The sequence below is a fragment of the Canis aureus genome, chromosome 27 (genome assembly GCF_053574225.1).
Source record: "Canis aureus isolate CA01 chromosome 27, VMU_Caureus_v.1.0, whole genome shotgun sequence".
NCBI classification, from domain to species: Eukaryota; Metazoa; Chordata; class Mammalia; order Carnivora; family Canidae; genus Canis; species Canis aureus.
This window is the reverse complement of record NC_135637.1, coordinates 27,712,578-27,729,630: the sequence shown is the minus strand read 5'-3', so window position 1 is coordinate 27,729,630 and position 17,053 is coordinate 27,712,578. Positions and strand designations below refer to the sequence as shown.

Below are 17,053 nucleotides of genomic sequence, written 5' to 3'. Positions count from 1 at the left end.
TTGCCCAAGGTCATCCAGTAGGGAAGTGGCAGATTCAGGATTCAGAACAAGGAAGTCTGGCTCTGCTGTCTTTGCCATACAGTGTACCACAGTATATCCACTGTACATAGTGCCTTTTTGTCAGCACAGCAAGTGGCAAATAGTAATCGCTCACTAACTGGTGAGTATTTTCACATTAGACGTGGGGGTACAGAGTCCAGAGTGGGGACACGATTTGCCCAAGGCCACTCAGCTCATCAGCAACAGAACTGGGATAAGAACCCAGGTCTCAGGGATCCCTGGGTGGCGCAGCGGTTTGGCGCCTGCCTTTGGCCCAGGGCGCGATCCTGGAGACCTGGGATCGAATCCCACGTCAGGCTCCCGGTGCATGGAGCCTGCTTCTCCCTCTGCCTGTGTCTCTGCCTCTCTCTCTCTCTCTCTCTCTCTCTCTGTGACTATCATAAATAAATAAAAATTAAAAAAAAAAAAAAAAAAAAAAAAAAGAACCCAGGTCTCCTGGCTCTTGGGCCTGATTGTATCAGGAGGCCTAAAGTGGGTAGGAAACTCCCTGTTCCAAAGCTGCCTAGGACACAGGCTTTCTAAACCTGGCCGTGTGTCTTCTGGGGTGGTGGCAGGAATACTGACCAGAAGAGGTGGCCACACAGGCTGATGACGGCGTCCTTGGCTGTGTCCAGGCAGATGTTGCACTCGAAGGTGCTGTCCTGCCCTCCACTCTCACCAGCACCATTGCTGCTACCGCTGGGCCCTCCTGCACTGGAGTTCTCAGGGGATGCAGAGGCCGAGGGCCCCTTGCTTGCCATCCTTGGCTGTCAGCAAACTCTGACTGAAGATTCTCCCCAGGAAAATCCTGAAAGGCAGAGAGCCCTTGATTGCCTGTTTCTCCAGCCCACTCTCCCCGGCTTCCATGGCAGTATCCCCATCTTCTCTCAGCTCCAGAAGTTCAGATTATGACTGAACTCTCAAACAGACTTTGCAGAGGATGACACTCATGAGGCACTACTCAGAGAACAATGACTGAAAAACTTTCATGAACACAGCCTAAAATATACCACACAAACACAATGCACAAATACAGAGCAAGCTCCAACCAGATGGCTCTCCAAAGGAACTGAGACCCTTTCTCACATGTCTTTACATTCTCCCAGGATAACCAATCCAGGTAATATGTGCTCAATAAAATTAAATGTTCACAAGCCGTTCTCTAACTTTGGACTGCCTCTATATTGGTAAGTGAATCTTAGACCAGAAGGTTGTGACTGGTATATGTCAGAATATATGTGTAACTATGAAAGGCTAGCTAGGAAGCTAAGAACCAGACAAGTCACTCAGCTCAATGTCTTCCATACCTCAATCTTCTACATTCCCCCTCCTGCCAGGTTAGAATACCATCTTCCTTATTTGGTCTAAATCTATTAACTTTTTGACCTCAATACATTTAAAGAGGAGGTTTATGTCACTGCTGTACACAGAAAACCAGTATTAGTTACCATAAGTGAAAGATAAATACAAATATAATGACAGAAAAGCTGTTTATCCTCACACTGAAATCATTTGGCACATTTATAATGCTTTGGGCAAACTTGATCTGATCCAATCTCTTTAGAAAACTGCAGCCCAGGATCCCTGGGTGGCGCAGCGGTTTGGCGCCTGCCTTTGGCCCAGGGCGCGATCCTGGAGACCCGGGATCGAATCCCACGTCGGGCTCCCGGTGCATGGAGCCTGCTTCTCGCTCTGCTTCTCTCTCTCTCTCTCTCTCTTTCTCTCTGTGACTCTAATAAATAAATAAAATCTTTAAAAAAAAAAAAAAAAAAAGAAAAGAAAAGAAAACTGCAGCCCAAGACCTGTCCTTTAACTGACTACTGTGGAGCTGAGACTGGAACTCTGACACCCAGTCTGTATTCAAACCACTATATCACCACAGATCAGGCTGGCTACCAAATGCTGGGAGATACTGCCTCCAAATCAAAGAACCTGCCAGGAGCTGAACAAGAAGGAAGGGAAGACTAACAGGAAGATACCCAGAAATTCTGGGTATAGTTTAAGAATCTGTCAAGAGGGCAGCCTGGGTGGCGCAGCAGTTTAGTGCTGCCTTCGGCTCGGGACCTGATCCTGGAGACCCGGGATCGAGTCCCATGTCGGGTTTTTTCCTCTGCCTGTGTCTCTGCCTCTCTCTCTCTCTCTCTCTCTGTCTGTCATGAATAAATAAATAAAATCTTAAAAAAAAAAAAAAAAAAAAGAATCTGTCAAGAGCTTGGTTTGGCCACCCTCACCATCTTAGAAATTCCTAGGAGATGCTGGCTGATTATCATAGCCAGAGAACCAGCAGCTTGGATGTTGGCTTCAGTTGTGCCTCCAGCTTGCTAGGTGTTTTGGGAATCTCCCTTCTCCTCTGTGGGCCACAGTTTTCTCATCTGTAAACTGAAGCACTGAACTACATGGTCTTTTAGTTGTCCTGATCCAGCTCTGAGACTGTGCTGCTCCAAGTATTCTCATCCATTCTTTCCAAGGAAGGTGGCCCTACCACAAGTGTGAGACTCACCACTGGAGCACCAAGACTGCTCTGATTCCAGCTTCCAAAGTTTGAAGATGTAAGGACCAAAAAGCCAGTCTTCTCAGACTAAGAAGCCTTTCAACACACCACCAACTTGAACTCTGGACTCACAAGCATCTCTCACCACAACAGTAGCTCAGTGACTTGAGCAGGGAGAGGAGACCGGCTCACTGCCACTTTTTCACTCAGTTACATCATTTTACATAATGTCCCAGAAGGGCAGCTGGCTGCTGGCAGCACCAGTGCCTCACTGGCCTCAGTTCCAAGACCTTCTCTCCCTGACCCAGTGCTTCCTTCTCTCCACATACAACTGTTCTCTTCTCCTTAGGATGGAGTCTGCTTCTTGGGGCCATATTATGGCCTTCACATGTCATTCTGGCTCAAGTACCTGACCTGTGTGAGCTTCTTTAAAATATGTTTATCTTTTAAAATTAAGGACTTTGTGTAGAGAAGTGGAAAGACAATCATAAAGTTGGGTTCACTGATCAATCTTAATGATAGTCTCTTGATGTGATGCAATAGGAAGTACATATCACTAACAATGAAGCACTTTTAAAACATAAACTCTAATCATGTCTTCAAAATAAATTACCTATTTACAGAAAATATGGGGCACAGAAGCACATGTTTAACAACTCCAGGAGGCAATCAGCAAATCCAGAATGTGGGACCTTTTACGACAAATAATCCAAGTTCTCCAAAAAATAAATAGCATAATATAGAACGTGGAGTTCTAAATTGAGACTTGAGACATACCAACCACTGGAAGTGTGTGGATCTCACCGGAACCAGGTTCAAACAAACGACCTATAAAAAGACATTTGTGAGATGACTGTCAAAAATTAGATTTAGCCTGGGTATTAGTTGACATTAAGGAATTACTGTTAATTTTATTATGATTATGGCATTGCATAATTTAAAAAATACTCAACTGCTAGAAATATATACCTTTTAAAAAAGACTTTATTTATTTGAAAGAGAGAGAAAGACCACACATGAGCAGAGGAAAGAGGCACAGGGAGTAGAATCAGATCCCCCACTGAGCAGGGAGCCCGGTATACGGCTTGATGTAGGTCTTGGGATCATGACCTGACTGAAGGCAGACACTTAACTGACTGAGCCACCCAGGTGCCCCTAGAAATATAGACTTTAATATTTATGAAGGAATGATGTTTGGGATTTGCTTTAAAATACCCAGGTGCCCCTAGAAATATAGACTTTAATATTTATGAAGGAATGATGTTTGGGATTTGCTTTAAAATACTTCTGGGAGCGAAAATGGAGAGAAAAGACAAAACAGGGAAGGTGATGGCTGCTGGAGCTGGATGATGAATGGGGGTTTATTCCATTAGCTTATTTTTATGTGTGCTTGTAAATTTCCATAATAAAAGGAATTTTTTAAAAAGGTTAGGTTGCAAAAAAGTATGTGCCTGCATTTGGGTAAAAACAAAATATATAAAAGAATACACACACACACACAAAGGCAAAGAAAATGTCTAGAAGGCACACACTAAACTATCAATAATTATTTCTAGAATTAGAGGCTGGGGAACTTTGAATTTTATATTCTTATCCTATTTTCAAATTTTATGATAAGCAGGTATTACTTTTAAAATAACGCTTAAAAAAAGAAATTGTAAAATGCATATATAATTACTACAATAATGAAATATAAATATTAGAAAATGTTTTTTAAAATGTGGAAAAACATACCAAACTGTTAAGAGTGACTACCTGTATTGTTGGGGGCTTAGAAGTAGTAACATATTTTCTAAGTCCTCCCCATTTACAAAACTAACATTTTTACATGTATTAATTTTGAAATTAGAAAACATGGCAAGAGTGCATTAAAAAAAAAACTTCTGGGGTGCCTGAGTGGCTCAGTTGGTCAAGAGTCTGTCTTCAGCTCAGGTCATGATCCCAGGATTGAATGCCATGTTGGGCTCCCTGCTCAGCAGGGGAATCTGCTTCTCCCTCTCCCTCTGCCCCTGTTCATGTGCTCTCTCACTCATTTTGTCTCTCAAATAAGTAAATAAAATCCTTAAAAAAAAAATCCCCCAATGTTCCAGTTTTCCCCAATCCTGAAAAGCTCTGAGTTCAAGTCCTGACTCCACTATTCTGATAACTTGATGGCTACAATCCCTTTTTTCATCTGAAAAGTGAGGGTGTCATGCCTCAGAGCTGCAAAGGTGGTCCTTTTTTTTTTAATTTTTTTTAAATTTTTATTTATTTATGATAGTCACCCAGAGAGAGAGAGAGGCAGAGACACAGGCAGAGGGAGAAGCAGGCTCCATGCACCGGGAGCCCGACGTGGGATTCGATCCCGGGTCTCCAGGATCGCGCCCTGGGCCAAAGGCAGGTGCCAAACCACTGCGCCACCCAGGGATCCCATGCAAAGGTGGTCCTTTGAGATAATACAGTGACCCGGAGGGTCCAAGGTAGGAAGAGGCTGCTGCTACTGGGGAGATGTACATAGACACCCCTTACCCTGGCTCATTACCCTCTCTACTCTTTGGACCCAACAAGGCTCTGCATGGCTCATACTCCTAAGGGATACAAGGCTTAAGGGGAGGGTCATCATCAAGGCAGGTGCTGGGATGGGAATGGTCAAGGGACAGTAACAGGACAGCTCAGTTTGCAGACAGTAGCAGGGTTGCAGCAGTTTAGACACTGGGACAGGCCTGCACATCCCAACTCTAAGCAAACTGCATAACTCTTGTTCTAATTCTTAGTAGACTGACCACGTGGTACCTACTCAGGCTCTAAAGCTTCCTCCTAGTAGGCACAGAAATATTTGCTGAGTGAGTGGGTGCATGCACGTGTGACTGGTTTGGTCAACTTCCAGGCTAGTTGCTCACAAACCCTTCTTTGCAACACATCCTGGGCCGCAGAGCCACACACTTATTTTTGGAGGCTTCTCCTCTCACCTCCTCCCTACCCTCATGCACAGGAACCTCACCACCCCAAGGCAGTATGGCAGAGATGAGCAACCTTCCCTGGGGACTGTATACTGAACACCTGCAGAACAAGAGAATGTGGTCACAGCCTCCTAGGCCCAGCAGGAGTGGGGAAGAGGCTCAGAAGACAGAGGGCCCTGGTTGGCTCGGGAAGTGGAGAGAATAAAAGGGAAGGAGACTCAGAGCATGCCTGAGCTGTCATCCTACTAAAACTTTCTCCTGGTCCTGTCAGGGACTATGAACTTCAACCTGACCACATAGCAACCTTGTTGTGGTTGGTTCTGTGCCCCTATCCCTACTCTGACCATTCTTCACTCCTGATTACTTTGTGCCTTTCAAGCACATTCACATCTATTACCACTCTGATCCTTACTCCATTTTACAGAAGAGGACATCAGGCTAAGAAGGTCAGAGGACTTGTCCAAGGCCAGGCCATCATCCAGTGCCAAATTCAGACTTTTCAACAAAACACTGGCACTCTTTTTACTCTTACATGTTACCCTTTAACATGTAGCTTTACAAAATTAAATACCTGGACTTTGTTTTCCCTCAAGTTTATTATACAATGCTGTAACTACAATTTCTGTTCATTGAAGTGTGTGTGAAGCATGCATTTATGCATTCAATCAACAGATCTCTACACCTCTACTACCAAATGTAGTTGGTACAGTACCAACTACATTTAAGGCTTGGGGCTACCAGCTGTGTACAGAGTCAAAGAAGAGCATGGCCAACTTGAGACTCTGGAATCTAGAACAGGAGCTAAGAAAGAAACATGAATAATGATAAGAATTCTTAACAAGGGGCTCCATCAAACTCGCCTGTTTTTCCTAAACAAGGCACCCTCCCATAAATCTGGTTCCTAGACCCCCCTCAGTGATTTAAATAGAATTTCAATCTGGATAGTGTCCAAGAATCTGTATTTTCAAATAAGTGTCCCTACCTTCCACTCCAGGTGATTCTTTGATGAAGTTTTGGAAACCAAGCTCTCAAATAGGGAAGGACTCTACCAAAAGCACAAAGCAATATGACACAGCACAGAGTTTGGGAGGGACAGTGACCTCACGGTCTGTCTTTTAAAATATACAACCACCAGCTACAGTACACAGAAACTATAAAGAGGTCAGATAAACTTGGGGGATGGAGGACAAGTCTGCTGAGATCTCAAACCAGCTAGCACTTGGTCCATCTAAGACAGAGCTGACCATTAAAATAAACAAATTCATATCTAGTTTCAAAAAACATTCCTAAATTTGACATGTCCAAGGTGGCAGATGTGGTGCTGGGACTAAAGCAGATTTGTAATATCTAATGATCCCTTAGGAATACAGAGCCTGGAAGCTGAAATTAACTGACCCAGCATCCCCACTCCTATTACCTTCCCAGGGCTGGCCTGGTCTACCTCACAGGAACTGAGCAAGGGAGAGAACATAAAAGTTGCATATCCCTTCAGGAAATACTGGGGAACTTGACCTCATGAAGAAATCTCTTCGTAGCATTCTTGTGTTTAGTTTTCAGGTTCTAGAGAATTGCAGGTATTCAAAATCTGCCTTCTCTGCCCTTTAAACTCTAAGAATCCCTGGACCAGGGTATGCTGAGGCACCTAAGAATGTTAATCCTAGTTATGAAGATTGCAAATTTGGGTGATAAGTAACTGGCACAATCGAAGAGGATATCCAGCAGAGTTCTTGTTCCTGTGGGGACCTCTTTGTTCATACAGAAGCTTTCTGCCAGGAACTATAGCTTGCCTGAGCCTATCTGTGCTGCTCATTAGGCTGCTGCTGGACCACATGTAGGTAGAGATGAGAGCTGCATTCTGGAAACATCTACATCACACTCACAGAAGGTTGGAGTGGGAAGAAATCTAAGTAAGTTGATTGGAACTTGGAACACATAGAAATCAGGCTCTAGGGTAGCCCGGGTGGCTCAGCGGTTTAGCGCCGCCTTCAGTCCAGGGCGTGATCCTAGAGACCTGGGATTGAGTCCCACATCAGGCTCCCTGCATGGAGCCTGCATCTCCCTCTGCCTGTGTCTCTGCCCCCACCCCCCACCCCCGTGCCGTGTCTCTCATGAATAAATAAATAAAATTAAAAAAAAAAATCAGGCTCTAAAAATTTTAGAGTCTAAATGTTGTTTAGGTAGGTCCCTAGGCTAGCTCACAGAGGCCTGGCCCTCAAATATAGGACCATGGGCATGAATGGCCTTCCAAGTCCAAAAGGACAGAGGAAGCTGAGAGGACTAGCCTTTTTCATTTGGGGTGGCATTGGTCCTTTTCTATGGTGCTCTTTAACCTCTCTGTTCAACCAACCACTCCTTTACCTTCAAAGATTTTTTTTTTTTAAGATTTTATTTATTTATTCATGAGAGACACAGAGAGGGAAGCAGAAGACAGAGAGAGGAAAGAAGCAGGCTCCCTGCGGGGAGCCCAATGTGAGACTCAATCGCAGGACCCCAGGATCATGACCTAAGCCGAAGGCAGACAATCACTGAGCTACCCAGGAGTCCCGATTTATTATTCTTTAAAAGTTAGTTATTTGGCACAAGCTGCAGAGAGGAGAAGAGGGAGAGGGAGAAGCAGGCTACCCGCTGAGCAGGGAGCCCAATGAGGGGCTTGATCCCAGGACACTTAGATCATGACCTGAGCCAAAGGCAGACAGATGCTTAACCAACTGAGCCACCCAGGCACCCCATCTTTAAAGATTTTATTAAAGATCTTATTTGCAAAGCATTCAAGATACAGAGATAAAGGGTTTCCAACTAAAGGGGAACATAAACAAGTAAAACAAAAAGGTAGCCTAGCATGCTGAGTGCTGATGGAAGTATGTACAGAGTACATGACTGTAGGGCATGCTGGGGAAACACACAACATAGGACAAATGGACAATTTACTGTGCTTGCTGGGTTCAACATGGCTGGAGCCCAGGACACATATGGTCATGTTAAGGCAGCAAGAGCTGGGACTGAGGCAGGAAGAAAGGCCTTAGAGTCCTTGTGCCCTTCATATATGAGTGGGGACTCTGGGATCAGATGCTCCTACTTTTTCATGTTTTCTTCCGGTACTTCTGAATCAAAAGGGTTTTTCTTTGTTTTGGCTTACATTTCAAAGCTTTTCCTTTAAAAAATTTTTTTAAATTTATTTGAGAGACAGAGTGAGAGAAAATGAGCCGGGGGAGGGGCAAAGGGAGCAGCAACTCCCTGATGAGCAGGGAGCCTGAAATGGGCTCAATCCCAGGACTCTGGGATCATGACCTGAGCTGAAGCAGATGCTTAACCGACTAAGCCACCCAGGTTTCCCTTCAATGCTTTTCCTTAAAGACTGCCAGGTTTCATAAGAAAAGGTGAAGCCAAAATTTGGATGATCGCTGGCACAAGCTTTTCAGGGTCACCCAAGAACTGCCTTTTATCATCCTTTATATCACCGTCTTAAAATGTTCTTTAACTTTGTGTGGACTTTTGTACTTAAAAACTAGCATGGCAGGGGCATGTGGGTTCATTAAAGAACAAAAAACAAAAAACAAAACTAGCATAGCAAAGGAGTTTGATGGTTTTGGGTTCAAATCTCAGCTCTGCCACTTAGTAACTTCAGATGTTTTCTCTCTGTATCTTTGTTTTACTATGTGTAAAAGGAACTATTACCTTCCTCACAGGATAGTTTATAAGAGATAAGTTAAAGAAATAAGTTATAAGTTAAAGAGATAAAACAATAAGGTACTAGCACAGTGCCAACAGAGTTAAGTGCTTGAGAAATGTTAATCTCCCCTTCACTGTCAGGTCTCATGAAGTAGACTGAAGGTGTACTGCTTCTTTAAATTTCCTATAGAGCTATGTAATCAGCAAGTACCTGGTTAATCTGCTTAATGAATGAGTCACAACATCCCTTTCTGAATGATGATCATTCTTTGAAGACATAGTAGGTGAAACAATAGAACTGTGTATGAGAAAATCCAGAATGAGACACACTTAGTTTGATACATGCAATATTAGATTTTCCCCCAAAATTTTAAAATCAGGAGTCATTTTTAATATTTATTATCATCATGAATAATGTCAGCTAAAAAAAAAGAATAATGTCAGCTAACCCTCAGTGCCTTTTACATGAATTATTTCATTTAATTTTATAACCTGTCTTTGAAGTAAATATAAATACTACTATGCCATTGTTAGCATCCACTGGGGTGTTAGATTAAGGCTTAGAGTAGTTAGGTCATTTGACCAAGGTACCCGAGCCAGTCAGAGGCAAAGCTTCCCAACTCCCAAGTCAATGTGCTTAACAGATAGCACCTCAGTGATCTGTTTGTGTGTCTTTGTCCTTGGGCCCAGCTTCCAGGTGCCTTACTCAGCACAGGGACAGGCAACTAAAGAACACCTCATAAACGTGTGTGGGTTGATAGATCAGATAGCCAGGAGTATTTACAACTATAAACTTAATATGATTCAATTTAACCAACTGAAATTGTGGAAATCAGTACCCTAAAAGAATAAAATACCCTTATGGTTTTCAGAACTGGGAATATCACATAACCATTTTAGAGTCATTTTTTTCTTAAGTAAGTACTGCTCAAAATTCTGAAACAAATGAAAAAGAAAATTTTTAAAAAAGATCAGGGATCTGCAACCAGAAAAGGTTTGGGTTTTCCCAAATTGGTATCCCCTCTATTAGAGATAATTACTGACACAGAGTGTTAATTATTCATCATACTTGGGGCTCCTGGGTGGCTCAGTTGGTTGCCTTTGGCTCAGGTCATCAACCCAGGATCCTGGAATGGAGTCCCACACCGTCTCCCTCCTCAGTGGGGAGCCTGCTTCTCCCTCTCTTCCCCACTTGTGCTCTCTCTTGCTATCTCTGTCTCTCTCTCTCTCACATAAATAAAATCTTAAAAAAAATTATCAAACTATCTATTGCTTACTCTAAGTCAGACACCTCCTAAAGCCCAAGAACAGTGCCTGACACAAAGTAAAATGTTTGATAACTGTATGTCAATGAACAATGGGGAATCTGCCAATTTCAATTCAAACAAATACAATTGCATAAAATATTGTATTAAGGAAAACATGCTCAGATTGGACAGATCTCAGTTAAGGGCTGTGGATTTCTAGTATAACACACTGAAAGGAAGAATCTGGAACCAGAGGACCTTGTCTGATCTCAGCTCTGCCACTCACTAAGCCAGAGTCCTCACTTGTGAATGGAATAACTGTCTGCTCTTCCTTTGTTATTAGAAGAGTTTTCAAAATAAGAGTTTTGCTTTTGTTTTCATGTAGTCATAAATCCTTATTAATACAGAATCTATAAAATCTTTTTAATTCAGATTTTACCTGAGCCTGAACTAAAGAGCTCTAAAATATTCCGAAGGTACAGTATAAAAAATGAATGACAAATATAACTAATTATGGTGAAAACTTTCTAAGAGGTTTTTTTTTTTAAGATTTTATTTATTTATTCATGGGAACACACACAGAGAGAGAAGGGCAGAGACACAGGCAGAGGGAGAAGCAGGCTCCATGCAGGGAGCCTGGTGCGGAACTCGATCCCGGGTCTCTAGGATCACGCACTGGGCTGAAGGCAGGCGTTAAACCACTGGGCCACCCAAGGATCCCGAGGACACTATGCTAACTGAAATAAACCAGTCATAAAAAATACTGTAGTATTACACTCATATGAGTTATTTAGAGTAGTCAAAATTATGGAGATAGAAAGTAGAATTGTGGTTGCCAGGGGTAGAGGAGAGGAAGGAACAGTGAGTTACTGTTTAATGGCATAGAGTTTCAGTTTTGCAAAACGAGGAGTTATGGAGATGGATGGTAGTGATAGTTGCACAACAGTATAAAAGTACTTAATACCCCTGAAAACACTTAAAAATGGTTAAGATGATAAACTTTATGTGTATTTTACTACAATAAAAAATTGGAAAAATTTGAGCTGGCTCGGTTGATGGAGTATGTGACTCTTGATCTCAGAGTCAGGAGTTCAAATCCCACACTGAGTATAGAGCCTACTTAAAAATAAAGAAAAATAAAATGGGTGAATACTGTCTTAAAAAAAAGAAAAAAAAAGAAAAGATCTACAAAAAGTGGTAATGATCAATGGGAAAAATTGCAACAGTTGTGAATTTTAAAAACAGATAGCACCTCAGTGATCTGTTTGTGTGTCTTTGTCCTTTTTTGTAGTTTCAGCTTGCATTTTTATTTTCTGTATTTTCTGTATTACTGTGCCAATTAAAGATTGTCTGCATTTTCCTCAAGCATTTTATTTGTTGGTAGAATTCACGCCCATAATTTTAAAATGTCGTCCAAAATACAAAATCTTTACATTCAACTAAGAGGAATCATTCAAGAAGACTAATGCACACTATTCCCCTTTAACTTCAGACTTAATACCATATTAAGAACATTAGGGCAGCCCCACTGGCGCAGCGGTTTAGCTCCGCCTGCAGCCCGGGGTGTGATTCTGGAGACCCGGGATGGAGTCCCATATCGGGTTCCCTGCATGGAGCCTGCTTCTCCCTCTGCCTGTGTCTCTGCCTCTCTCTGTGTGTCTCTATGAATAAATAAATAAAATCTTAAAAAAAATTATCACAATAAAAACACTCTTATTGGGCAGCCCCGGTGGCGCAGCGGTTTAGCTCCGCCTGCAGCCCAGGGCATGATTCTGGAGTCCCGGGATCGAGTCCACGTCGGGCTCTCTGCATGGAGCCTGCTTGTGTCTCTGCCTCTCTCTCTCTTTCTCTCTCTCTCTCTCTTCATCTCTATGAATAAATAAATAAAATCTTTAAAAAAAATTAAAAAAATTAAAAAAAAACACTCTTATTATTGGTATACGTGTATAGTCCATTAAAAAAGTAAAATTAATACTTGTTTAGTTTACTGTAGCTTAAAACATTAAAAGCATTGAAAATTAAAGGACCTGCTTTCTTTGTAAAAAAAAAAAATTTTTTTTTTAGGGATTCCTGGGTGGCTCAACAGTTGAGCGTCTGCCATCAGCTCAGGGTATGATCCTGGGATCCGGGATGGAGTCCCACATCAGGCTCCTTGCAGAAACAGCCTGTTTCTCCCTTGGCGTCTCTCTCTCTCTCTCTCTCTCTCATGAATAAATAAGATATTTTAAAAAAAACAAACTTTTTTTAAAAAGAGGGAGGGGAAGAAACAATCTTTTTTTCTTTTTAAAAATTTTATTATTTATTTGAGAGCGAGAACACGAGAGAGAGCAGAGAGCACAGCAAGGAGGAGGGAGAGAGGCAGAGGGAGAGGAAGAAGCGGACTCCTCGCTGAATAGGGAGCCTGATGCGGCTGGATCCCAGAACCCCGAGATTATGACCTGAGCTGAAGGCAGATATTTAACCCACTGAGTCACCTGAGCACCCCAAGGGAGAGAGACTCTTAAGCAGGCTGCATACCCACTGCAGAGCCTGATGTAGGACTTGATCTCACAACCTGAGATTATGACCTGAGCTGAAATCAAGAGTTGGATGCTTAACCAACTGAGCCATCCAGGCTCGCCTGTTTTAATTTTTAAATACATGCTCAAGATGATCTAGTTATAGCCAAATGCTCTGGGGTCAAAAGAGGCCTGGGTGCACTGGTGGCTCTGCCACCCCAAGCAGCTGGCTCAATATCACAAGTCCGGAGTGTTCCAAACCCCAACTGACTCCTCTACTTCTCGCCTGTGACCAGACAACCACCAGAATAGCTCTCAGATGGGACTCCTAGTGGTCTTACCACATTTCAAATAATACTGTAGTACCCTTTACATGACTATGGCCACCCCAGCTCTGCATGATCAGCAGTGGTTGGGGTTGGAAGAAGCTCTGAATGATCAGCAGTTTCAAAGGGACAATTACTCTGCACTTCAGCATGTTCAAATCCAACTCCATTCAGACCAGGGAGTTACTAGCATTGCCTCCGATTTTGCAGTTCAGCTCACTCTGAGTTACTTCAAGGGGTTACAGGGAATCTGCAAACTCTTTGAATATTTACATACAAAATTGTGCATGATAATGAAGAACTCAGTTACAAAAAGGACAAAGGATTTGAATAGACATTTCTCCAAAGACACACAGATGGCCAATATGCACATGAAAAGATGTTCAACATCATTAGTCATTAGCGAAACGAAAATAAAACTACAATTAGATGCCACTTCCCAACCACTAGGGTCGATATAATAATAATTACAACAAAAGGGACAATAATAAGTGTTGAAGAGGATGTGGAGAAAATGGAATCCTCACATATTCCTAATGGGAACGTAAAATGGTGCAGCTGCTGTAGAAAACAGTTCAGCAGTTCCTCAAAAAGTTAAACATTGAGTTGTCATATGATCCAACAATTCCACTCCTAAGCAGACACATCTAGAAAGAAAATATTTTCAAACAAAAATGTGTACATGAATGTTCACAGCAGATTTAATCACAACATACAAAGGGCAGAAACAACCTAAATGTCAATCAACTGATGAATGGATAAACAAAATGTGGTATAACAGTATAACGAAATATTATTCACCCAAAAATGTAATGAAGTACTGATAGAGGCCACAACATGGACGAACCTTGTGAAAACATATGCTTAATGAAAGAAGCCAAACATAAAAGGCCACATACTGTATGAATCTATTTTGGTGGTCGCCAGTTGATGGGTAGAGGGGAGAATAAGGAGTGACTGCTAACATATATTAGGTTTTCTTTTGGGGGACACGAAAATGTTCTGGGATTAAAATCATGGTGATGGTTACACAATCCGTGAACATACTAAAAACTATTGAACTGTACTCTTTTATTTTTTTTATTTATTTTTTTAATTTTTATTTATTCATGATAGGCACACAGTGAGAGAGAGAGAGGCAGAGACACAGGCAGAGGGAGAAGCAGGCTCCATGCACCGGGAGCCTGACGTGGGATTCGATCCCGGATCTCCAGGATCACGCCCTGGGCCAAAGGCAGGCGCCAAACCGCTGCGCCACCCAGGGATCCCTGAACTGTACTCTTTTAAATGGTGAATTTTACGATACGTGAATTCTGTTTAAAAGAAAACTGAGAAAAAAAAAAAAGGAAAACTGAGAGATGTTCTACAAAATAATTGGCCACTCCTCTTCAAAAGTTTATAGTCATGAAAGACAAAAAAGACTGAGGAACTTCTCAGGTCATTAGACACTCAGTAGACTTGACAACTAAATGCAATGTAGGAAACAGGATTGGATCCTGGAATAGAAAAAGGACATTAGTAGGACAAATGATTAAATTTGAATAGTCTATAGTTTACTTAGTAATATTGCATTAATGTTAAATTTCTTATTTAGATACTTTTAACATGGTTATGTAAAAAGGTTAACATTAGGGAAAGCTAGGTGAAAAGTATACTGGAAGTCTGTATATTATTTTTGCAAGTCTAAAGTTATTTGAAAGTAAAATAAATTATACAAAAGTTAGAAAGTTAGCAAATGTTAAAAAAGTTAAAAAGGTAAAAAAGAGTTTAAAATGTACATGAAAAAAAAAATGTACATGAAAAATATTTAAAAATTGTACATGATGCAAGTCAGCGGCTGGTAAGTTTTTTCTGTAAAATATCATATAGTAAATACTTTAGACTTTGTGAACCATATGGTTTTTGGGGCAAGTACTCAACTCTTCTGCCAAAGATGATATGTAAATTAGTGGGTGTGGCTGTGTTCCAATAAAATTTTATTTATAGTTTTTAATTTTCCTGTAATTTTCAGATATCACAAAATATTATTTTTTTGGATTTATTCCCCACCATTTAAAAATGTAAAGTCCATCCCTAGCTCACATGCCATGCAAAAACAGGCACCAGAGCCAGATTTGGCCCACATGCCATAAACTGCAGACTCTCTAGGTCAGAATTTGGCAATGTAAGGGGCACCTTGCTGGCTCAGTCAGAAGAGCATGTGACTTTTGATCTCGGGGTCATGAGTTCAAGCCCCACACTGGGTGTAGAGATTTAAGCAAGTTAATTAAAAAGAAGAAGAAGAAGAATTTGCCAATGTGTGCTTCAGTTAAAAAAAAAAGTGCTTCATAATTAAGTTTGGCAACACTAGGGCAGCCTGGGTGGTTCAGCAGTTTAGCGCTGCCTTCAGCCCAGGGTGTGATCCTGGGGTCGCGGGATGGAGTCCTGCGTCGGGCTCCCTACATGGAGCCTGCTCCTCCCTCTGCCTGTGTCTCTCATGAATCAATAAATAAAATCTTAAAAAAAAAAAAAAGCTTGGCAACCCTAGATTAAACAAGGTTAGATATGTTTATTATAGAACATCTCAGTATATTTAATGTGGTACTATACACTGAAAAGTTCCAGAAAGGATAATGATATATAGCATTTTCTAAACTTATTTTTACTATGGAACACTTTTTTCTTCAAATTAGTGGCTTGAAGAATACACTTTGGAAATGCCGATTCAGGTACTTTTATAAAGGAAAGTTTCAGATTAAGAAGTATTAGAGACATCATTAAATTACAATAATTTTACCTAGCACCGGGACAATATCTGAATAAGCATTTCACAACTTTTTTTTTTTTTTTTTTTTTTTTTTTTAATCTTAGGAAACACAAACAAAGCAGGAAGGTAAACACAGGCAGGAAGTCTTGGCTCAAACCCAATCTATTTTTTGGGAGAGGGTAGGATGTGAGCAGAATTGATTCATAATATGGAATCTTTGCTCCATTAGACAATGTAAGCATTCTTACAGGTTTTGAAAAAGTGATCTGGTTTTAGGAACTCTGACGTTTGATTAGAAAACTAAAGTTAGGCTAGGGGCACCTGGGTGGCTAATTCAGTAAGCACCCAACTCTTGATTTTGGCTCAGGTCAGGATCTCAGGGTCTTAGGATGAGCCCTGGGGCTCAGAGGGAGGTCTGCTTGTCCCTCTGCCCCTCCCCTCACTCATACTTGCTCACAAGCGCTCTCTCTCTCAAATAAAATCTTAAAAAAAAAAAAAAAAAAAAGGAAAGAAAGAAAAGAAAACTAATGATATGCTAGAAGCATTACCTGTAGGAGGATGAACTAGCAAGTCAAGTCCCTAAGAGGACTGGTTTTAAATGCTGGATGAAAAGTTAACTGACAGATTGCAAAAATTCTCTCATTAGCCACAAGAGCTATACAACACATTGTTGGGGAGAGGATTAAAGAGGGATTTGCGTCCCAGGGAGGAAAGGCTGGCCTGAACAACCCTGAGGGGCCCTTCTGACCGAGGCTCCTCAATTCTGTGATCCAAAGAGTTCACTGGCTTCTCCTGATCAAACACAAAGTCTTCAGCAGCATTTCCAAGTTATTCTAAGAACATAAGCCATGACCCAATGGGGTGGGGTACTTCCTTAGTTATTTAACAAACATTTAAGAAGCCCTTATCATATGGGCCATTCCAAAGTCCTGGAAAAGGATGGTGCACAGGACAACCAGGAACAGATTACATTAATTCATACCCACTGGCCTTACTTCTAAAAAACGTAGGCTTGGTGGAAGTGTCAAGAAAAGAGGGCAGAGGGATCCCTGGGTGGCGCAGCGGTTTAGCGCCTGCCTTTGGCCCAGGGCATGATCC

At 41.7% G+C, this 17,053-nt stretch overlaps 1 protein-coding gene across 9 annotated transcripts in view; it reads right to left on the bottom strand.

Moving 5' to 3' along the window:
• The window catches only part of RNF185 (ring finger protein 185), a 32,932-nt gene that overhangs the window by 14,361 nt on the left and 1,518 nt on the right, over positions 1-17,053 (bottom strand). The window contains exons 2-4 of one of the 9 annotated variants that reach the window (XM_077874372.1): positions 9,350-9,436; positions 3,308-3,358; positions 625-847 (exon numbers count right to left, since the gene is read on the bottom strand). The exons of 1 other annotated variant lie outside the window; for it this stretch is intronic. In XM_077874372.1, the coding sequence (XP_077730498.1) occupies positions 625-800 (176 nt within the window). In that variant the 5' untranslated portion in view covers positions 801-847; positions 3,308-3,358; positions 9,350-9,436. Of the gene's footprint in view, positions 1-624; positions 848-3,307; positions 3,359-6,451; positions 6,515-6,886; positions 7,235-7,256; positions 7,319-9,349; positions 9,437-17,053 lie in introns of those variants that run through there. 7 more of the 9 variants (XM_077874373.1, XM_077874376.1, XM_077874374.1 and 4 more) reach the window with 7 other exon arrangements.